General features: G+C 43.1%; 1 protein-coding gene across 1 annotated transcript in view; it reads left to right on the top strand.

Moving 5' to 3' along the window:
* The window catches only part of SYNE2 (spectrin repeat containing nuclear envelope protein 2), a 343,575-nt gene that overhangs the window by 191,935 nt on the left and 128,004 nt on the right, over nucleotides 1–23,636 (top strand). Inside the window, exons 61-64 of the mRNA XM_067468497.1 lie at nucleotides 882–956; nucleotides 2,478–2,591; nucleotides 11,890–12,129; nucleotides 22,135–22,317. Of these exons, the coding sequence (XP_067324598.1) occupies nucleotides 882–956; nucleotides 2,478–2,591; nucleotides 11,890–12,129; nucleotides 22,135–22,317 (612 nt within the window). The remainder of the gene's footprint in view (nucleotides 1–881; nucleotides 957–2,477; nucleotides 2,592–11,889; nucleotides 12,130–22,134; nucleotides 22,318–23,636) is intronic.

The raw sequence follows: 23,636 nt of genomic DNA, 5'->3' as shown, positions 1-23,636 counted from the left end.
GGAGCTGACAGAGGGAGCTCATCTGCACTCTCCCCAGATTTGAATCTCTGACCTCTCGGTCTTCTGTCCTGCCAGCACAAGGGTTTAACCCATTGCACCATTCCCCATTCCATAAATTGTCTAGCAGATGTGGGGAAAAATGCTTAATGGTGTGTGTTGCATTTTAATAACATACTAGCTGTCCCCTGCCACGCGTTGCTGTGGCCCACATGGGGGTTCTGTGTGGGAGGTTTGGCCTAATTCTATCATTGGCGGGGTTCAGAATGGACTGTGATTGTAGGTGAACTATAAATCCAAGCAACTACAACTCCCAAATGTCAAGATTCTATTTTCCCCAAACTCCACCAGTGTTCATATTTGGGCATATTGAATATTCATGTAGAGTTTGGTCCAGATCCATCATTGTTTGAGTCCACAGTGATCTCTGGATGTAGGTGAACTACAACTCCAAAACCAAAGGACACTGCCCACCAAACCCTTCCAGTATTTTCTGTTTGTCATGGGAGAACTTTGTGCCAAGTTTGGTTCAATTCCATTGTTGGTGGAGTTCAGAATGCTTTTTGCTAGTAGATGACCTATAAATCCCAGCAACTACAACTCCCAAATGACAAAATCAATTTTTTTGAGTGAAGTACATACAGTGGGTTGTTAGGTGTCTTGTGACCAAATTTGGTGACAATTCGTTCAGTGGTTTTTGAGTTCTGTTAACCCCACAAACGAACATTATATTTTTATTTATATAGATTCAGGGGCATCAGGGAGGACAAGACACAAATATTTGGGTTTTGGGAGCAATATGCTGCCCATTTTTTGGCATTGTGAAAAACAGAGAGATCTTGTTCTGCAAATAACTGAGGTGTATTTCACCTTGCATGCTGTAGCCAAAGAAACGAGGGTCGGCATCCCTTCTGCCTTCCTTGGCTGAAGAAGCTGAAGACAATTCATTCCACAGTTCCGTAAGTACAGTGTGGGGTTTATTGGCACTAAGGCTGTAGAACAACATCTTGTGGTTTTCCTATAAACATTCAGCCCTAACAAAAAGTTCTGCCTCCTTCAGCGGCAAGGAAGTGCGGATTTCTAAAAGGTTTTGAAGGTTTTATAGAGTGAGAATAATACTGATCCAAGAACGTTGCCTTGGCTTTCAAAAGTAAACACTGTTAGCCCCAGCTTCTGCCCACCTAGCAGTTTGAAAACATACAAATGTGAGTAGATCAATAGGTACCACTCCAGCGGGAAGGTAACAGCACTCCATGCAGTCATGCCGGCCACATGACCTTGGAGGTGTCTACAGACAACGCCGGCTCTTCAGCTTAGAAACAGAAATGAGCACCAACCCCCAGAATCAGACACAACTAGACTTAATGTCAGGGGAAAACCTTTACCTTTACCTATCACTCTTTTACTGAAATTGCTGATTACCTGCCAAGAAAAAGATAAAATAGGCAGCAGTGTAGGGAAGGTACAGGAGTTAATGGGAAGGGACAACGAATTAACACGGCAGGGAAAGTAGGAGGAAGGAACACTTTCAGATGTTGTTGAGCTGCATTTCCCATTAATCATAATCAGCATAAGAATGATAATAATATAAATACACTTTATTCCGCTTTATCTCCCCAGAGGGACTCAGAGCAGATTACAGTTTTACCTATATAAGGCAAACATTCAATGCCTTTTTACACAGTAAACAATGACATACAACGATATTTTAAATCCTGGATTTCCACAAGGGTCATTATAATGTTTTCTATGGGTTTATTATTTATTTATTTTGGACATTTATGTCCCGTCCTATCTTGACCTCCGCAGAGGGACTCAGGGCAGCTGACAACAAAAGCATAAATATACATCTTAGAAAAAAACAGCATAAAACATTATAAAAACGTCATAAGAACAATAAAATATTAGAACAATCGCCAGAATTAAATCGTTGTCCTACACACAGTCCATTTGAGTCCATCAGAGTCCATTAAACCATAGCTCTACCACCATGTTGGTCTAGTCTGCAAAGGCCTGATCCCACAGCCAGGATTTCAACCTTTTCTGGAAGGTCAGGGGGGAAGGAGCAGATCTGATTTCACTTGGGAGGGAATTCCATAGCCGAGGGGCCACCACAGAGAAGGCCCTGTCTCTTGTCCTCACCAAACATGATTGCGATGATGGGGGGACAGCAAGCAGGGCCTCCCTGGACGATCTTAAGGTCTTAGGTGGTTCATAGCAGGAGATACGTTCGGACAGGTAAACTGAGCCAGAACCATTAAGGGCTTTATAGGCCAACGCCAGCACTTTGAATTGTGCTTGAATTGTGCACTTTGAATTCTAAGGGTTGCTCCTTAGAATCACTTGTTCTGGGCCTAGTTCCTGTACTCTGACTGCTTGATTAAAAACAAACTAGAGTTGGGCCATTTTGGAATAATTTACAATAGGAAAAAAAAATAAAGAAGATAAAATTGTTTTTCACAATTTCTTTGCTTTCGCAGCAGGGTGATGCTGATGAGCCCAGAGACATGCACATTAAACCTGACCAGGAGAACAATGCATTGTCCTTTCAGAGAAGAGGGAATGAAGAGGAACGTCGTGGTAATCAGACAAAGGTAGGTGGAGAAACCAGAAGATGTCAAAAATGATGGGATTGTTGTTTCCAGGAAAATTATTTCCTAATAAAAATGAATTTGGAAATAAGCAAATATGCAACTCTGCTTATGGTCACGCAGGTTCTTATTATGGACTATGTGTAAAGATCAAATATTTAAAACAGCCTTGTTCACCCTGGCGCCTTCCAGATGTGTTGGATTATAATTCCATCAATTCCTAGCCAGCAATTGCTGTGGGAATTACATTCTGGAACTTCTGAAAGATGCCAAGAGAGAGCGGTTACAATCAGCCCTCCATACTGATGGATCCTAAACCACAGAAACAACCCTCCATGGCTTGAAAGTATTTTTCTTTTAAGCTTTCCCAAAATCAAAATTGGATTTTGCCATTTTATATAAAGGACACACTTTTACTATGCCATTGTATATAATATGTGTTGAGCTGGGTTGCTGTGAGTTTTCTGGGCTGTATGGCCACGTTCCAGAAGCATTCTCCCCTGACCTAGAATCATAGAATCACAAAGTTGGAAGAGACCTCATGAGCCATCCAGTCCAACCCCCTGCCAAGAAGCAGGAAAATTCATTCAAAGCACCTCCGACAGAATGCCATCCAGCTTCTGTTTAAAAGCTTCCAAAGAAGGAGCCTCCACCACACTCCGGGGCAGAGAATTCCACTGCTGAACAGCTCTCACAGTCAGGAAGTTCTTCCTAATGTTCAGATGGAATCTCCTTTCACCCATGGCAGGCATCCATGAAATTGAACAAAATCGGCTGCCAGTATTTAAAAACTCTAAAATCAGGACAGTAAATGAAGAGCAACCCTAAAAAAAAAAAAAACCCCAGGCAGAATTCCAGACAAGAATCAATCAGGGTCAGCTAACACATCCCAACAAAGGATTCTCTCAGGCAGGAAGCAGCCAGGCTTTCAATCTGCAAAGCCATTCAGTGCTAATCAAGGTGGCCAAATGAAACATTCAGACTTGCCTGAAGCAGACAAGAGTTCTGCTTCTCCCACCCAGGACATTCTACAAATTGTTGGGGTTCAGCCTGTGTGTGAACCTGTACCTGACTCTCTGATTGTATTTCCTGGTGTCAATTATTCTGAGGTCAATGTAGAAGCTGACGGTTTGTGTAGTGAAAATCCTGCTGCTTTGGAAAGCGAAAGTCCAAATTCCCATGAGAATGATTCAGAGCAAAGCAGTGAACTTTCACTCCCTTTTAGCTCTTCAGATAATCTGACAACTGGTCCCTCTAACGAGGATACACGGGGGCAGATTTGGCAAAGCAGAGGCGAAGCGCAGAGTTTATGAAGGTCAGCTAGATTAAGAGAAATGCAAACACGGCCTTCAGGCACGTCACGAAATAGATTTCTATGCTTTAAAAACGCTTAGCCTGGATGCCCATTCAGTCCAGGCATCGTTTCAGATTCATGTTCAGACCCTTGCAGTTCTCCTGCTTCCAGTGACTTTGTTCCAAGGGGTTTTTCTAGAGCTTCAAGTACGGTTAGTGGATTGCTAACAGGTTCCAGGATTTAGCAGTGTTACTGTGGGTTTTTGATCTTGTTCATGGACATTACTTGCTGCTGAGTTTTACTGTGGCTTTTTACCTTGCCTGTTTTCCTCTATTTTTGTACTCATCTTTCATCAATAAAAAGGATTGCTTTTCCTGAAGTCAAGTGTGGTGGATTATTGTCTTAGGGTCCATTTTCCTTGCAACACAAATAAATAAACCTCACTTGCCTAGTTTCCATCAGACCTCACAACCTCTGAGGATGCCTGCCTTAGATGTGGGCGAAATGTGAGGAGAAAATGTTTCTGGAACATGGCCAGACAGCCCGGACAACTCACAGCAACCTAATGATTCCAGCCGTGATGGTAGAGATTGTGGAGAAAGAGATATTCCTTGCTAGAATGTGTTGCCATCTGTAGAAGCTAAATCTTTGGAAATTCGAGACAGAGAAAGGGAAGCACATTGTGAAATGCTGCATCTTGCTATATCAAGATAACATGACAGCCACCAATTTATTTATGTCTCTTTTCACGGGAGCAAAGGGAGCTGTCTCTACAGAAATTCCCCATTTTTTACCCTTGGGGCTTCCATCTGTTTGTCCTCCAAACCTAGAAATTTTAATATAGCCCCTTTCTTTTTAAAAGCATGTTTCATCTGCTTGTTAAAGTCTTAGGATAGTCAAAAAGTATTTTTTCTCTTTTCTATATATATATATATAAGCTGACATTTATGACATATACACCATAGTTATACACACATCCATAAAGTCCCTTGGACATGCAGTTGAACTTTTTTGGCCATGACATGATGCCTATATTCAGCAAAAGGTTGTGAAAGTTGAGTTGTTGATATGCTGTCTTTTCACATATAGTGTTGTTATGCATTGTGTACTGTAAAAGCACATAGTACATTGTGTGTTGCAATTTCACATCTCATGCTTGTTTGCACTTTCAGTTACAGAGTGTTGCAATTTACTAATGCACAATTATATGTGAGCGTGTAGTTTACACTCTTTGTTGTAGGATCTCTGCTATTGTCTGTCCTTAAAATGTACAGCCCTAGGAGGCCTTTTCCGTGTCACCTACATATTCAAAATATTTAGAAATGAGGTGCTGATTGGTACAGAATGCAGCTGACAATGTATTCAGTTCTGATAATGCATAAATACATTGGTTGATGACATAGGGAAGGGAGGATTTATGTATATTAGCCAAATAGTCCACTGCCTTACTAGGTATACAACTCTGTGTTTACTTACCTTCCTTGACTCCTGTACTGCACCATTCATTCATATTCATTACGGATTTCCATTTGTAAGCACTTGGAGGAACTTGTCTTTTTTTCTGTTACTTTTCTGTTATTTGTAGAACAATCTGTGCACATGCAGAAAGAGTCCTGTTAATATGTTCAAAACAGTTTCAAAAGGGAATAATAAGGCTGAATCAAGATACTCAGAGATGGGGCTATAGCACCATAGTTGGGCACACATTCCCAGTGATCTTACTCAATAGAACAGTGGTTCTTAACCTGGGGGTCGGGACCCCTGTGGGGGTCACAAGGGGGTGTCAGAGGGGTTGCCAAAGACCATCAGAAAACATAGTATTTTCTGTTGGTCATGGGGGTTTTGTGTGGAAAGTTTGGTCCAGTTCTATCGTTGGTGGGGTTCATTGTGGGTGAACTATGAATCCCAACAACTACAACTCCCAAATGGCAAGATCTATTTTCTTCAAACTCTACCAGTGTTCACATTTGGGCATATTGAGTATTTGTGCCAAGTTTGATCCAGATCCATCATTGCTTGTGTCCACAGTGTTCTCTGGATGTAGGTGAACTACAACTCCAAAAATTCAAGGTCAATGTCCACCAGACCTTCCCAGTATTTTCTCTTGGTCATGGGAATTCTGTGTGCCATGTTTGGTTCAATTCCATCATTGATGGAGTTCAGAAGGTTCTCTGATTTTAGGTGAACTATAAATCCCAGCACCTCCAGAATTACCAAATGACAAAATCAATCACCCCCAACCCCACCAGTATTCAAATTTTGGGCATATCGGGTATTTGTGACAAATTTGGTCCAGTGACTGAAAATACATCCTGTATATCAGATATTTACATTACAATTCATAATAGTAGCAAAATTACAGTTATGAAGTAGCAACGAAAATAATGTTATCGTTGCGGGTCACTACAATATGAGGACCTGTACTAAGGGGTCGCGGCATTAGGAAGGTTGAGAAACACTGCAATAGAAGCAGTGATGTTTCCCAATCTCTGAAGCAGACATCCTTTCAATCTTAACTTTGAAGAAGCTCTCCAAGGATCTGAGCCCTGTCCCCCAAAAAGGCTCAGAACTCTGGACAATCCTTTAAAATTTTGGATTGCTTCTCCTTCTCTTTCTCCTTCTCCTCCTACTAACTACTAACTACTACTAAGATAAAGGTTTCCCCTTGACATTAAGCCTAGTTATGTCCAACTCTGGGGGTTGGTCCTCATCTCCATTTCTAAGTCGAAGAGCTGGCATTGTCCATAGACACCTCTTAGGTCATGTAGCCGGCATGACTGCATGGAGTGCTATTACCTTCCTGCCATAGCAGTACCTATTGATCTACTCACATTTGCATGTTTTTGAACTGCTAGGTTGGCAGAAGCTGGGACTAACAGCAGGAGTTCACCCTGCTCTCTGGAGTTTTAACTGCCGACCTTTAGTTCAGCAAGTTCAGCAGCTCAGCAGTTTAACCCGCTGCACCACCAGGGGCTTCCAACTACTTACTACTAACTACTTATTTATATACTGCTTTTTCTCTCTTCAAGAGACTAAAAGTCAGACAGATCCACTAGCAAGATCATCTAATGGTTGAACAGTTATTATGACACTCATTATTCCCAGTTACTGTGTGCAAAAATTGGCCCAAAGAGAAGGAGAGACAGGAAACCAAAGTCCATCCTTGCTTGTCTTTCCAACAGATATGTTTTTGAGTAAGACAACACTAACCTGGACTAGAAGAATCCAGCCATGTTGACCAGCAGTTATGCACCAAAGAATATATTAAAAGTGTATATATGCATCTATCTCCTTTGCAAAATGGTTGTGCTGCAACATACCAACTAGGAAAGAGGAGTGTCTAGAAAAAAAAACTGTTGGAAAATGACGATTGAATCTTTTTTTAGTGGGGAAAAAACAGAATGGACAAATTTCCTAAATACACCCCAGGTTGAATAAATGCCTTGTCTGAAATGCTTGGGGCTTAGAAGTGTTTTGAATTTTGGATTTATGGAATATTTCTACTTGAATATTAAGTACATCATGAGATAAATTGGAGATGAGACCCAAGTCTTACTAGAAATTCATGTATGTTTCATGTGCAACGTTTTACATGTAAACTGAAGGTAATTTCATAAAATATTTGTAATAACTTTTGTGTACACTAAACCATCAGTAAGCATAGTTATCACTATCTTAGCCACCCATGTGTGGAGTATTTTAGATTTCAGAATTCTGGATGAGGGATGCTCAACCTATAATAATTTTCTGAAAATGAGTTTTGGAAATATGAAGTGACACAAAGGACATAAAAATCCATTGTTAAACCTTCTGATTTTAGAAACATTATTATTACATTATTCTATGTGGGGCTGCCTTTGAAGATAATTCGGAAGCTACAACTGGTGCAGAGATCGATGGCCAGGTTACTAACTGTAGCACCATATCATGAGAGGACAATTCCCATGTTGCGGCAGCTCCACTGGCTGCCGATCTGCTTACAGGCTAAATACAAAGTGTTGGTCGTTATCTATAAAGCCCTAAACAGTTCAGGCCCAGATTATTTGCAGAACTGCATCTCCGTATACAAACTGGCTCGAGCACTGTGATCTGCAGAGGTGGTCCTGCTCTCGTTCCCACTTTCGTCTCAAGCATGGCTGATGGGAACGAGAGAGGAGGCCTTCTCCATGATCACTCCCCACCTCTAGAACTCCCTCCCAAAAGAACTTGGTTTATTTTTATTTGGTACTAGCGGTCCCCTGCCATGCGTTGCTGTGGCCCAGTCTGGTGATATGGAAAATAAAGTAATTAGAAAGTGCTGGTTTCTAATATATGTAATGTCTTGATGCTTGTGGGTAAACAGTATTTCTTGATGTTTCTTTGACAGTGTTGACGTAGAGATTGTCTGGTTTACCTACTCTGGAGCAGGCAACATATAATTGTCCTTCTTTTGGGGTCCCTTTCAAATCTACAAATTTATATGTGTGTGTGTGAATCATATATATCTATCTACATCTATGGCTGGATGGCTCTCTATCAGGAAGGCTTTAATTATGTTTTCTTGCCCTGGTGAAAGGAGTTGGACTGGATGGCCTTTAGTATTTTCTGTTGGTTATGGGGGTTCTGTGTGGGAAGTTTGCCCCAATTCAGTCGTTTATGGGTTTCAGAATGCTCTTTAATTGTAGTGAACTATAAATCCCAGTAACTACAAATCCCAAATGTCAAGGTCTATTTCCTCAAAACTCCATCTGTGTTCATATTTAGGCATATGGAATATTTGTGTCAAGTTTGGTCCAGATCCATCATTGTTTGAGTCCACAGTGCTCTCTGGATGTAGGTGAACTACAACTCCCAAACTCAAGGTCAAGGCCCACCAAACCCTTCCAGTAACTTCTGTTGGTCATGGGAGGCCTGTGTGCCAAGTTTGGTTCAATTCCATCGTTGGTGGAGTTCAGAATGTGCTTTGATTATAGGTGAACTATACATCCCAGCAACTACAACTCCGAAATGACAAAATCATAATTTTTTGAGTGATGGTCTCTCCTAGTGTAGTTAAATGTTTTGTTGCCAAATTTGATGTGATTTCGTTCATTGGTTCTTTTGTTTTTAAGGCACTCATTATGCACAGAGCATTTTTATATATATAGTTTATATATTTTATATATATATATATAGTTTATAAGTTTATAGCAATGGTTGTCCTATTTTTTTGTGATGTGTCATGTTTTGATGTAATCCATTATACGTCTCTTTGTTGACATTGAATGTTTGCCATATATGTTGGAAACAGCCCTGAGTCCCTCTGGGAAGATAGGGCAGTCTATAAATAAAGATTATTATTATTATTATTATTATTATTATTATTATTATTATTTAGTTATTATGTTTATTATGTTTATTTATATCCTACTTTTTCTCTCCATATGGAGACTCAAAACACTTCACAATTAAAAGCACTACAATACAGCTTAAAATATATAAATAGACAAATATTAAGATTTCTCCAACATTGGAAAATTTCCCTTATGTGATATTGTGGGCAAGAATTCCAGCCATACTTCAGGACAGAATTTGACAATGATGTATACAAAGTATTAGAAGTTAGCTTATAAATTGGGTTGAGTTTATGTTATTTTATGTTTTGCTTTGATTGCCTATTTGTTTTTGGGCATTGAATGTTTTGGGCATTGAATGTTTGCCATTTTGTTATTTTTTGTAAACTGCCCTGAGTCCCTTTGGGGAGAGAGAGTGGGTTATAAATAAAGTTTTTATTATTATTAAAACAGTATTAAACATTTTTAACCTTAGCTTTATGCTAGTACATAATTTAGGTGATACCATTCTGTATATCTAGGTGATTTTGTCTGGGTAAGCATACTTATGCTGGGTGTCCTATGGTGTTTGTCTGGGTGTGAGTACAGCATGACCCAATCCTTTAACTTGTGGTTACACATTGGCACACCTACCATTCTGATTCACTGCGTGCCGTGGGCAATAAATCAAGCCGTAACCACAATTAAACAGTAACCACTATAAATCAACTAATAAAGGAGAGCTTGAGAGAGAAAGAGTAATAATGAATTTAATTTTTGAAGTGCCACTGAGTCTGTAGACAAATTGGCACCACTCAAGAACAAGAAAGAGGCTTCAGCATGTCAGCTGGAAGCCAAATATTTATAGAAGTACAACTTTTAACAAACTCTTAGTGGATAAATAAAACACCATTTGTACAAAAAGGGCTGAGCGCAGTGTCTAGTTAAGGTATGGACAAACCCAGGCCCAGGGGTTGGATGTAGACCCTAGGGCTCGTTACCCAGGCCCTCCTCTCTCCCACCATCCTATCCTTCCTTCCTTCTCACTTTCCTTCCTCCTTCTCTCCCTCTCTTCCTTACCTCCCCTTCTCCTTCCACCCATCCTTCCCTTCCATCCTTTTGCCCTTCCTTTCCTCCCCTTTTCCTCCTTCCTTCCCTCTTTCTCCTTCTTTTTCCCTTCCTTCCTTCCCTTTTGTCTTCCCTCCCTCCATTCCCTTCTACTATTCTCTTCCTTTCTTCCTCCTTCCCTTCCTTCTCTTTTTTCCTTCCTCCTTTCCTCCAGGGGAATATTTAGCTGGGAGAAAAGAAGGTAGAGAGGGAACATGAGAACCATGTTTCAAGATTTAAAAGGGTGTCCCATTGAAGAGGAAAAGGAGAGAAAATGACTTTCTGCTGCTCTAGAGACCAGGGCACAAGGGAGCAATGGTTTCAAATGGCAGGGAAAGAGATTTGGCTGAAAAGATTAGGAAGAACTTCCTGAGAGTAAGAGCTGTTGGAGAGAGGCATAGGCTGCTTGGGAGTGTGGTGGAGACTCCTTCTCTGGAGGCTTTTCTGCAGAGGCTGTCTATCGGGAGTGCTTTGATGGTGCTATCTTGCATGGCAGGGGTTGGATTGGATGGCCCTTGGAGGTCTCTTCCAGCTCTTGGATTCTATATCAGAAGTAGGCAATACGGGATACACTTTTTCTCTCCCATCCACCATCTCGTCCTGATCAAGACCAACCCTTTTGAAATCCAAATGTTTCTCATCTTTCCTTCATTTCTGCCTCCGAAAGAGAAGAGGAAGGGGAGGAAAGAGCAGGAAGAGGAGTTGGGGAAAACCCCATTAGGAAGAACTTCCTAACAGTAGGAGCTGCTTGACAGCAGAATGTGCTGCTTCCTGGGAGTTCAGTGGAGTCTCCTTCCCTGGAGTAAAATGGGCCGGACTTTAGCACAGCTGTTTAATCAGCAGCAATAGACCACACCAATTGAAAGTTTGGCAGTTTGAAGCCTGGGTCGGGGTGAGCACCTGACCTTCAGCTCAGCTTACTGTCCACCTAAGCAATTTGAAAACAGCTGTGAGCTGTGAGTAGAGAAATTAGGCACAGCTTAAGCAGGAAGGTATTTTATGGCATCATAAAAAGGAAATACCAGAAAATGCTGGGTGGCCATCTGTCAGGAGTGCTTTGATTGTGTGTTTTCGCATGTGGTCTCTTCTAACTCTCCTATTCCAACCATTTTAGTAGATCTTTTGTGTTAAAAACCATTATAAAAATATTAATCTCATGCAGTGGTTCCAGTGCTGAAGATATCCTTTTTTTAAATTGAGAGATTTTGACTAAGTCGTCTTTTCAGCTTCAATTTTTATTCCAGAAGCAATACATAAACATTACCTCTAGGTTCAGCTTTGAAATGCACTACCTGAAACCTTGTCTTCCATCCACTAGAAAACACCTCTGCCTATCTCAAAGGGATAGCCGCTTAATGAGCAATGAGTCAGCCCACTGACTTCCTGTGTGCTCAGGACTACCTGGGTAAATGCAAATCGGCAGCTAAGAAACCTGTTGCACCAGATTATATGGCTTGCCCGGTGGTTGGGCTTACGTTTTCTTTGGTTTACCTTTCCCTGTTCTTCCATAATCCATCTATTAAGATGTGTTTGCCAGCTCACACTGCTTTTTGATTTAACTGCTCTATAGCTCATAGGTCTTCCTGTGTTTGAATTGTCTTTCTTGCAGGGTAAGCCCTCCACTGAAGTCACAAATATTCCAGAATGCTTTTGGACATCGCTGCAGGAATCCAAGGAAACTGTGGATTCAGAGAGACCCGAGTCTGACCCTGCGCAGGTCCTCCATGTGTGCCAGGCACAAATTGCTGAGCTGGAAATGTGGATAAAACAAGCCAAGGAGTCCCTGGGGTCAGAATCCCAGACTGGTCAAATGCAGCAGGCGGTGGAGCAGCGTCTTGCTGCGTGCCAGGTAAGCCGAACTGGTCAAAGTTCACTGGTGTCCTTATCTCATAAAACAACTCACCTTTCCCTCTCATTCTGAGAATGAGATAACAATGGCTTTGGGTATCACTGGATTCAGTATAGCAAGCCGGCAGATACCAAAATTCCTCCACTGGTTGGACTGGCTAGGGATCCTGGGAGTTGCAATCCCAAAAGTAGATGCTTCCAAACGCTTAATGGCTAGAGGTCATTTTTCCATAGTCTTAATCTAGATCAGTGGTTCTCAACCTGGGGTCCCCAGATGTTTTTGGCCTTCAACTTCCAGAAACCCTAACAGCTGGTAAACTGGCTGGGATTTCTGGGAGTTGTAGGCCAAAAACATCTGGGGACCCCAGGTTGAGAACCACTGAGCTAGATGTTGTCTTCTAAATCACTAATTCATAAAATATAAGCCCTTACCCCAAATGGAATTCCCTTAGCTCAGTATATGGTGGTGCAGTGGGTTAAACCGCTTAGCTGCCGAAGTTGGTGACCGAAATGTTGGCAGTTCAAATCCAGCAAGTGAGTTGAGCTCCCACTGTTAGCTCCAGCTTCTGCCAACCTAGCAGTTCAAAAGCATGAAAATGTGAGTAGATCAATAGGTACTGCTCCAGTGGGAAGGTAATGGCATTTCATGCAGTCATGCTGGCCACATGACCTAGCAGGTGTCTACGGACAATGCCGGTTCTTCCGCTTAGAAATGGAGATGAACACTAGAGTCGGACACCAATAGACTTAATGTCAGGGGAAACCTTTACCTTTTTATCTCAGTGTTGGGTTTGCAAAAAATCTGGCAACAGTTCAAAGGTAAGCCACCAATTTACTCGAATCTGTTATCCAAAAGGTGCAGTGCTTATAGCGGACTCTGCTGAAAGTGTTTCAACTATACTTCCTAAAAAAAGGAAAATCAGCCTGTTTAGCAAGCCTGTTTTTTTTTAATTCCGGCCACCAGGGGAGCTGTCGCTTCACCATCCACTTGTGACACTGATGGAGGACTCCCTCATTCTTTTGCATATTGCTGGAGAGTTTTATGGTGTCGTAAATTAGTTAAATTAGCCTCCCCGCATAAGTGGTACCTAAATTTCCTACTTGACAGATGCAACTGTCTTTCGGGCTGCAAAGCTTGACAGGAAGCTAGACAAATGGTCAGGAGCTTACTCTGGCTTCAAAGTCATGACCTTTCAGTCAGTAGTGATTTTAATGCAGCTGACTCCCAACCAGCTGTGCCACAACTCGGTATGTATGTATGTATGTTCTACATAGGCTCCTACATGCCTTAATGGATCTGGACCAAACTTGGTACACATACCCTTCATGGTCCGACTTAAAATATTGATGGGGTTTCAATGAAAAAAATCAACCTCATTTTAAGGTTCCTAAAATTAATAAATAGATATATGTAATTCTCTAACCACAAGAGGGCGGTATATAGATAGAAAAGCTAAATCAGGAAATGACAAATGGAAATGACTAAACCTCTATGAGGGTCATAGCATTGCCATGGAGATGTTCTATGGGTGGCCTTATCAGAGGACCAGCCAAGGATGGAAGTGAGCTGAGGAAGGGAGAAAGGCGTCCTTAAGATTAGCAAAGCTGTGTAATAATCCAGTTCTTCGCAGTATCCTATATAAAGAAAAGGGCAATGCTCGGTACATATGCTAATGGAACATAAATAGAGCAATGATGAATAGATATGGTTGTTAGTAAAGGGCCACTGCCATTGGACATTGAATAAGGGGATTCCCAATGGGCGTAATGCCTTGGCATTGGAAGTAAAGAAGTCTAAATCATACCTCCTTCCATCAGTCCTGGCACATGGATATAAGATTTTCATTTAAAAAAACCCACAATGTCCCCCCCCCCCCCCTAATTTTTCTTCTTTTGAAGACAGGTTTTAACATGCACAGGGTAGGTCTTAATGAAATCTCTCAAAAGGATACAATTTTTGGTAGGGCTACAATTAGCTTTGCGTTGCCTTTCACCTCCCATTACTATATAATTTGTGCAAACATCCTTACTTTCAATCGTTCATGATGTTGTGGTGTCACAGGACTTGGGATATTTATTGCCAAGGTTGGGGATCTAGCTCTTCTTTACTGTAAGATAGGGCAGTACAGCAGCCCTGCTTATGTCATACTTTATTACATAGGAAGAATTTCTAGTAGGGATGTAATTCTTTACTCAGTTTCCTTTGAAAGGAAGCAACAAGTAATTTCAGCTTCTGTGATAAGGTATTTGGAAACCCTTTTTGACCCCTTTTTATAGTTCAGGACTTAAGAGAGTATATGCACTGTGGAATTAATGCAGTTTGACAGTTTGCAACCTAACTATGTCACTTGACATTTTTACTGCTATGGGTCAGTGCTATAGAACGATGACACTATGATGGTATGCCCGAGCCTTTGGGAAAACTATATTGTCTGGCTTTACTATCTGATACCTTCTGTTAAGATTAAAACCCTTTAACGCAGGGGCACTTTAGGCAAGGTGAAAAGATAACCAAATGAGTCTACTGAAACAAGATGAATAAAGGGTTAACTCCACTTCGTACTATCATAAGGTAACTTAAAACAATATATTACAAAAGGAGCCTTTGCTAGTTGTAGTCATCTTTCTGGAATATTTGAAAGTCTTTTAGCCTCTGGTGCAAAGCAATGGTTTATAAGTTGTTGCTTATAAACTGTCTCAATCTTCTCTCCTGTGAAGCTTAGGCTGGCCAAAAGCTTCTGTTGTCCTTTGGACTGCTGGTATAAAATACTGATAAATGCTGCAGCAGAAGCAACTGCTAGGAATGCCTGTTTTGAATTGCTTGGCCTAGGATTTCAGACAACATCCAAACCTCTAATTCACTGTAGCTCTGTTGTAGAAAGAAGGAGGAGTCCAGCAAAGAGCTCTGTACAGGGAAAAGGAATAGACGAACTCAGATGGGCCTCTCGGGGGATTTTCAGCTTCATCAAAAACTAATACAAAGGAAGTTATTTACACTATTGGGAAAGCCTATAAACAGGGGGAACTAAAGCAGAGGAGAGGAGAAGGCAGAGCCAAGACTTCACAACAACTGTAGTTGACCTCACTACCTCTGCGGATGCTTGCCATAGATGCAGGCGAAACGTCAGGACAGAATGCCTCTAGACATGACTATATAGCCCGAAAAACCTACAACAACCCAACTGTAGTTTTAAAAGGTCTTCAGGCTTCTCTGCCAAAGAGTCCTAGTTTCTTCAATGGCTTCAAACTACAGGGAATGAGATTCTGCCTGAACATGAGGAACAACTGTGAGAACTGTTCAGTAGTGGAACTCTCTGCCCCACAGTGTGGTGGAGGCTCCTTCTTTGGAGGCTTTTAGACAGAGGCTGGATGGTCATCTGTCAGGGGTGCTTTGAATGTGATTTTTCTGAGGTTGGACTGGATGGCCCATGAGGTCTCTTCCAACTCTATGATTCTATTATTCTTTCCCTCACTAGAAAACAGCTTCCAGGATTCCATAGCATTGAGCTATGGCAATTAAAGTGGTGCCAGATTGCATTACAACTGTGTAGGTGCACCCATCGGCACATTCCAAGTGTCTTTCCCATCCAAACTTTGCATTGGCCCTACTCTTCTCTGTTGTGGTCTTCACTTCAGAGATATTTGTTTACCTGTCATTCCTTTCTCTGTCAATCTCAGACACCCCAAGCTTCTTGTTTTCTTCATATTATTTGTTTTTTTAGAAAATCCTTTTAATAATTCCCACAAGAGATATGACACTACCCATCTCTGTCCTTTTTATGTCCAATCTTATGGTTAGAAAATTTATTCTAACTGCTTTTGTTCAGTTTCCACTCATTGCCTTTAAACTAATTGCCAATGGAGCAACAAGTTTGTTCCATCTTCTTCATGGCTTCCCTTTGGATATTTGTAGAGTATATGCCTTCTTTTCTCCAGGCTGACCCGGGACTTTCAGTTATTTCTTACAGGATTCTGGATGTATTCCTGTTTGTCATATTCTGAAATGCGGTACTTGTGCTCTATTAGTGTTGCCAACCGTATTTCCTTTCTTCCCGCTCTCCTCCCTTAATGTAAATATTTAGATTGCAGTCTTCTCAGGATAGTGATTTGATTTACTTTCCCTGTCATCATGTGAAGTGTGTGTACATTGATAAAGTACATCGATGAGATTGGTCCGTTGAGGGAAAATGAAACAGAATGCCTTAAAGGCACCAAATTCCATTTGATCTTGGCTAAGAAGGGGCGGCCCTGGTTAGCATTTGGATGAGGGGCCTCCAATCAATACCAAATGGTGTAGACTACATTTTATGTATTAATTTAATTATTTTATTTCATTTTTACCCCGCCTTTCTCACCCCACAGGGGACTCAAGGCAGCTTTCAAACTTTGGCAAAATTCAATGCCACGTGGACATAACAATGAAACACACCCCATTAAATTATAACACAGTTAAATATTCCAATGAAACACACCCCATTAAATTATAACACAGTTAAATATTCCAAGAGAAGGACTATAAAAATCAACTTCCTTTTTAAAAAATCATGTGAAATTCATGGGGATGGCAATTTGAGGGCACATGTGTGCATATACAGAATGTTCAGGCTGCAATGCTATGTTTTCATTTATATATATATATATATATATATATATATATATATAGTTAGTTAGTTAGTTGTTGTTGGTTGCATTGTTTATTCATTCAGTCGCTTCTGACACTTCGTGACCTCATGGACCAGCCACACCAGAGCTCCTTGTCGACCGTCAATACCTCCAGCTCCTTCAGAGTCAAGCCAGTCACTTCAAGGATGCCATCCATTCATCTTGCCCTTGGTCAGCCCCTCTTCCTTTTTCCTTCCATTTTCCCCAGCATCATTGTCTTCTCCAAGCTTTCCTGTCTTCTCATGATGTGGCCAAAGTGTTCATCTTTGCCTCTAATATCCTTCCCTCCAGTGAGCAGTCAGGCTTTATTTCCTGGAGGATGGACTGGTTGGATCTTCTCGCGGTCCAAGGCACTCTCAGAATTTTCCTCCAACACCACAGTTCAAAAGCATCGATCTTCCTTCGCTCAGCCTTCATTATGGTCCAGCTCTCACATCCCTAGGTTACTACGGGGAATATCATTGCTTTGACTATGTGGATCTTCATTGCCAATGTGATGCCCCTATTCTTCTCTCTTTTATCGAGATTGCTCATTGCTCTCCTCCCAAGAAGTAAAAGTCTTCTGATTTCCTGGCTGCAGTCTGCGTCTGCCATAATCTTTGCACCTAGAAATACAAAGTCTTTCACTGCCTCCACATTTTCTCCCTCTTCCCAGTTTTCAATCAGTCTTGTTGCCATAATCTTTGTTTTTTTATGTTTAACTACAACCCAGCTTTTGCACTTTCTTCTTTCACCTTGATTAGAAGGATCCTCAGGCCCTCCTCAGTTTTGGCCATCAAAGTGGTATCATCTGCATTTCTAAGGTTGTTAATGTTTATTCCAGCAATTTTTATCCCAGCCTTGCATTCATCAAGTCCCTCACATCTCATGATGTGTTCTGCATACAAGTTGGATAGGTTGGGTGAGAGTATACAACCCTGCTATACTCCTTTCCCAATCTTGAACCAGTCATACAATCATAGAATCAAAGAGTTGGAAGAGACCTCATGGGCCATCCAGTCCAACCCCCTGCCAAGAAGCAGGAATATTGCATTCAAATCCCCCCTGACAGATGGCCATCCAGCCTCTGTTTAAAAGCTTCCAAAGAAGGAGCCTCCACCACACTCCGGGGCAGAGAGTTCCACTGCTGAACGGCTCTCACAGGCAGGAAGTTCTTCCTCATGTTCATTTATTTATTTATTTATTTATTTGATGCACTTATTAACCGCCATTCTCAGCCCATAAGGGCGACTCATGGCGGTGTACAGTACACATAAAAGACAATTACAAAAAGCCAGTTTCAACAACATATAAACTATACAACAATTACAGACTACACTAAAAATCCGCTTCGTCTCTTAGTGGAATCATAGCCAGTCTCATATTCCTTGTTCCATTCCAGTTCTCATTACCGTATTGTTTAGCACTTAATTAAATGCCCTCTCGAACAGCCATGTCTTAAGGCTTTTTCGAAAGGACATGAGGGAAGGCGCCTGTCTGATGTGTGCAGGGAGAGTGTTCCACAGCCGGGGGGCCACCACCGAGAAGGCCCTCTCCCTCGTCCCCGCCAGCCGTGCCTGTGAGGCAGGCGGGATCGAGAGAAGGGCCTCTCCAGACGATCTCAAGGTCCTCGTGGGCTCGTAGGCCAAGATGCGGTCGGAAAGGTATTTTGGGCCGGAACCGTTTAGGGCTTTGTAGGCCAAAACCAGCACCTTGAATTGGGTCCGGTAGCAAATCGGCAGCCAGTGGAGCTGGGACAACAAGGGCGTTGTGTGCTCCCTGCCACCCGCTCCAGTTAGTAACATGGCTGCCGCGCGCTGAACCAGCTGAAGCTTCCGGGCCGTCTTCAAGGGCAGCCCCACGTAGAGAGCATTGCAGTAGTCCAGGCGGGATGTGACAAAAGTGTGTACCACCGTGGCCAAGTCAGACTTCCCGAGATACGGGCGCAGCTGGCGCACGAGCCTGAGCTGTGCAAATGCTCCCCTGGTCACCGCTGAAACCTGGGGGTCCAGGCTCAACGATGAGTCCAGGGTCACACCCAAGCTGCGAACCTGCGCCTTCAAGGGGAGTGCGACCCCGTCCAGCACAGGCTGTAACCCTATACCCCGTTCGGCCTTGCGACTGACCAGGAGTACCTCTGTCTTGTCTGGATTTAGTTTCAGTTTGTTCGCCCTCATCCAGACCGTTACAGCGGCCAGGCACCGGTTCAGGACCTCGACAGCCTCCTTAGAAGCAGGTGGGAGGGAGTGACAGAGTTGGACATCATCTGCGTACAGATGACACCGCACCCCGAAACTCCGGATGATCTCACCCAGCGGCTTCATGTAGATATTAAACAGCATGGGGGACAGTATGGAACCCTGTGGCACCCCACAAGTCAAAGGTTGTGGTGCGGAACAGGAGTCCCCCAATAACACCTTCTGGGTGCGGCCCTCCAGAAATGACTGGAGCCACTGCAGAGCAGTGCCCCCAAGACCCATTTCCGCAAGGCGCCCCAGAAGGATACCGTGGTTGACGGTATCGAAGGCCGCTGAGAGGTCCAGGAGCACCAACAGGGACACACTCCCCCTGTCTAGCTCCCGGCGCAGATCATCCACTAAGGCGACCAAGACCGTCTCGGTACCATGCCCCGGTCTGAAACCAGACTGTGCCGGATCCAGATAATCCGTGTCTCTCAAGAATACCTGGAGTTGTGAGGCCACCACGCTTTCCATGACTTTGCCCAAGAAGGGGAGATTGGAAACAGGCCGAAAGTTGTCTAATTTAGTGGGGTCCAGTGATGGCTTCTTCAACAGCGGCTTTATGATAGCCTGTTTTAGGCTCGCTGGAATCTTGCCTTCCCGAAGGGAGGCATTCACCACCACTGTTACCCACTCAGCCAATCCCCCTCTGGCCTCCCTCAGAAGCCAGGATGGGCAGGGGTCTAGGATGGACGTGGTGGGCCTCATTCCTCCAAGTATCTTGTCCACATCCTCGGGTTTCACAAACTGAAAAGAATCCATCAAAATAGGACAAGCAGGTGCTCTTGTTACATTCTCGGAGTCTGCATCTAACGCGGCGTCCAGCCCAGAACGGATCAAGGCGACTTTGTCTGCAAAGAACCGAGCAAATGCTTCACAGCGCGCGACCGAATTGTCAGGGCTCCCACCTGCAGTGGTGGGAGTTAAAAGACCTCTGACAATCCGAAACAACTCCGCCGGACGGTTCTTTGCAGACGCAATAGTGGCCGCAAAGAAAGTTTTCTTTGCGGCCTTTATTGCCGCGGCATATGCCCTAAGAAAGGACACAAACCGTGCTCGGTTTGACTCGCTCGGATCCGAACGCCACACGCTCTCTAGTTCCCTCTTCCTTCGCTTCATCACTGCCAGCTCCTCAGTAAACCAAGGGGCTGGTTTAGCTCGGCTACTTGAGAGGGGACGTTCCGGAGCAATCATGTCAATAGCCCTGGCCATCTCCCCATTCCAGAGAGCCACCAAGGCTTCGACATGGTCACCTACCGAGGTGGCGGGAAAATCCCCAAGAGCCGTCAGGAATCCATTCGGATCCATCAGCCTCCTGGGGCGGACCATCTTAATAGGTCCTCCACCTTTGCAGAGGTTAGGGGGCGCAGTGAGCCTAAATCTGATCAGGAAGTGGTCGGTCCATGGCAACGGAGAGATGGACAGCTCCTCCACACCGCCACCCTGTTCCCATCCCTGGCAGAAAACCAAATCCAATGTGTGTCCAGCACAGTGGGTGGGGCCAGATATTTGTTGGGACAGCCCCATGGTTGCCATGGCAGACATGAAGTCCTGAGCCGCACCTGTGAGGGTCACCTCGGCATGGATGTTGAAGTCTCCCAGCACAAGGAGCTGTTGAGACTTCAACGCCAGGCTCGAGACCACCCCCGCTAGCTCAGGTAGGGAGACTGTAGTGCAGCGAGGTGGACGATACACTAACAGAATCCCTATTCTGTCCCGGTCACCCACCCTCAGGTAGACGCTTTCAAAATTTGCGGTCTGCGGGATGGGGCACCTGGTCAGATGGATGGAATCTCTATAGACCACTGCGACCCCGCCTCCCCGCCCTCCGGATCTCGGTTGGTGCTGCACGGAGAAGCCCGGAGGACAAAGCTGGGTCAGATTTACTCCTCCAGCTTCATCCAACCAGGTCTCCGTGATGCACGCCAGATCTGCCCGCTCGTCCAGGATTAGGTCCTGGATCCAGGTCGTTTTTCCGTTGACAGATCTGGCGTTCAACAGCACCACCTTCAGTCCAGAGGGTCCGCTCACCTGGTTACACCATGTTCAGATGGAATCTCCTCTCTTGTAGTTTGTTGTTCCATGGTCAGTTCTTACTATTGCTACTTAGACGTTATACAGCTTCTTCAGGAGACAGACAAGGTCTCCTTTATTGATTTATTGATTTATTTATTTGCCAGATTTATATCCTTCCTTTCTCACGCCGAAGGGAACTCAAGGCGGCCTTATAACAGGCACCAATTTGATGTTGTTTGGGTGAAGTGTAGTACCATATGTCTCCCACTCCCAGAAGGTGTCTCTGCAGAACACAAGACCTACTGCCATGTTTTCTTAATGGTCAGGAGAAGGAATATAAGCCTGCAGTTTGCTGCAAGTAGAAGGGAACTGATGTTACTGTCTTGGAACCACAGTGACTTACTGGAGAGGATGTGACCCGCTTTCACCTAGTTCTAATATATTTATTTATTTATTTATTTATTTATATACTGCATTTATAGCCTATCCTTCTCAAGGGACTCAGGGCGGCTCACAAAACAGGCACATTTCGATGCCATATATACATACACAAGATAATACAAAATATTCATTGAACTAGAACTCAGGTCCACTAAATAAACCTGTGCAAACCAGCGTGAGCAGAAATACTACCAATTTAGGAACAAGATACCTTTGAGGACATGCTGGTTGGAATCAGCATCATACAAATCCTTTCCTTCCTATTTTTTTCCTCATGTTCTACCCTCCACTGATCAAATTGCAGGAAGATGTGAAGGTGGAATTACATGCTTCTGTTCTTGGATAATTGGGAGCTTGAAACTCCTGCCAATTTATATCTGCTCCAATCTTGCTCTAAAAACTAGTCATTAGCAATACCACATCAAAGTTTGCAATTATCTGCATATCTCGTTGTCTTCTAAACTGCCTTCCCCTTGTAGAAAACTTTAAAGTATTTTAAAAAAATGCTTTCCCACCCCTAAAAAGTCCAGAAAGAGGAAACATGAGCCATTTTCGGATTGTCCCCCCTGGTCACTGTTGCCAGCTCTTCTTCTACCCTATTAGTTTATGGTCACTTTAGCAAGTAAAGGTCACGAAAGAATGAATGATTAACTGCTTGACTTCCCCAGATCATGTTATCAGAGATTGAACAGAAAGTGGCGTGTCTATTGGAGAATTGCAAAGACAGGCCTGCCAGTGATAGCCCAAACCTCCAGGAAGAAGCCGAGAGCCTTTCCCTGAAGCTTAGAGATGTGAAGCTCAGCTTGGAAAAAGTCCAGGGCATGCTCCAAGACAAACACGCGGAAGGAGAGGTAAAGCAAATGATGCTGCCTTTGCATTTTTAGGAAACATATATTTTTGTGTTTCTGCCATGTTTGCTGGTGTATGTTAGATTCACAAATCTTTCCAGGTACTTTAATGAATCCCAATCAAAGGAATCACAACCCAGTAATTTCCCAAAGGACTTTTGGGTGTCTTGATAAAAAAAAAATATCTAAACTACCCTTCAAACTGTGTGAGGTTTGATAAAATGTAAAATGTGGTGTTCTGGACCAGACCCAAGACAATTGAATGTCTACCAGCAGTGTTCCAAATGTTTCTGAGCAATCACAAAAAGGACACAGGCATCGCCTTCCTCTGTGATTTGTCTCTAACATCTTAGTATGCAGGTAAACAGTACGTGCCAGGATTTGTAGCTTGATGAAGTATTTTATGTTCTCTGTCAGAAAGCTCTTGTGCTAGAGAGTGGGTTGGAGCTTCCTAATTCTAAGTATCTCCTCAAAACTACAAGTCCAGGATTCTTTAGGACCTAATCATAGCAGTTAAAGTTCTATGATGTTGCTATAATTGTGCAATGTCAAGATAAATTGGGAGTGTATATAGAGGTAGAATACCAATGTGGTGTGCTGGAGTCAATCCATCTCCCTGCAGTGTATTTATTTATTTATTTATTTACAACATTTATATCCCGCCCTTCTCACCCCAAAGGGGACTCAGAGTGGCTTACATAATTGACATAATTCCATGCCCAAGCAATAACAATTAAAAGCAATTAAACAACAATTTAAAACAACACATGTAAACATTAGATGACTATTGTACATAGGTCCAAAGCCAGATAGTCAAATAATTGTATGCATCAGTCCAGGATCAATTCCAACTGTATTTCACAGATAGTAGTATGTTTCATTGATTAGCCCATTGGCCATATCAAAAACATTTGACAAACACAAACATATACACATACAGCATACAATCCACAGTGCAACATAAGTTAAATAACACAAAGTAGAAAATAAATTAAAATAAACAAGCTGTTAACAAGGTCCCAATCCAAATCAAATAATTATGCTGGACCAAATGCTTGATCCCAAGCCAAGCCAAGTTTTCACTTGCTTGCAAAATGACAGGAAAGAAGGGGCCAATTGAATCCCACTAGGGAGGGAGTTCCACATCCAAGGGGCCACCATTGAGAAGGCCGTGTCTCTTGTTCCCACCTGCCCTCGAAGGTGGTGGGACCAAGAGCAGGACCTCCCCAGAAGATCTTGACCTCCGTGATGGTTCATAGATGGAGATGCGTTCAGACAGGTAAGTTGAGCCAGAGCCATTCAGGGCTTTATAGGCCAAAGCC

The sequence above is a fragment of the Anolis sagrei genome, chromosome 1 (assembly GCF_037176765.1).
Source record: "Anolis sagrei isolate rAnoSag1 chromosome 1, rAnoSag1.mat, whole genome shotgun sequence".
Taxonomy (NCBI): domain Eukaryota; kingdom Metazoa; phylum Chordata; class Lepidosauria; order Squamata; family Dactyloidae; genus Anolis; species Anolis sagrei.
This window is presented reverse-complemented; position numbering and strand designations above follow the sequence as displayed.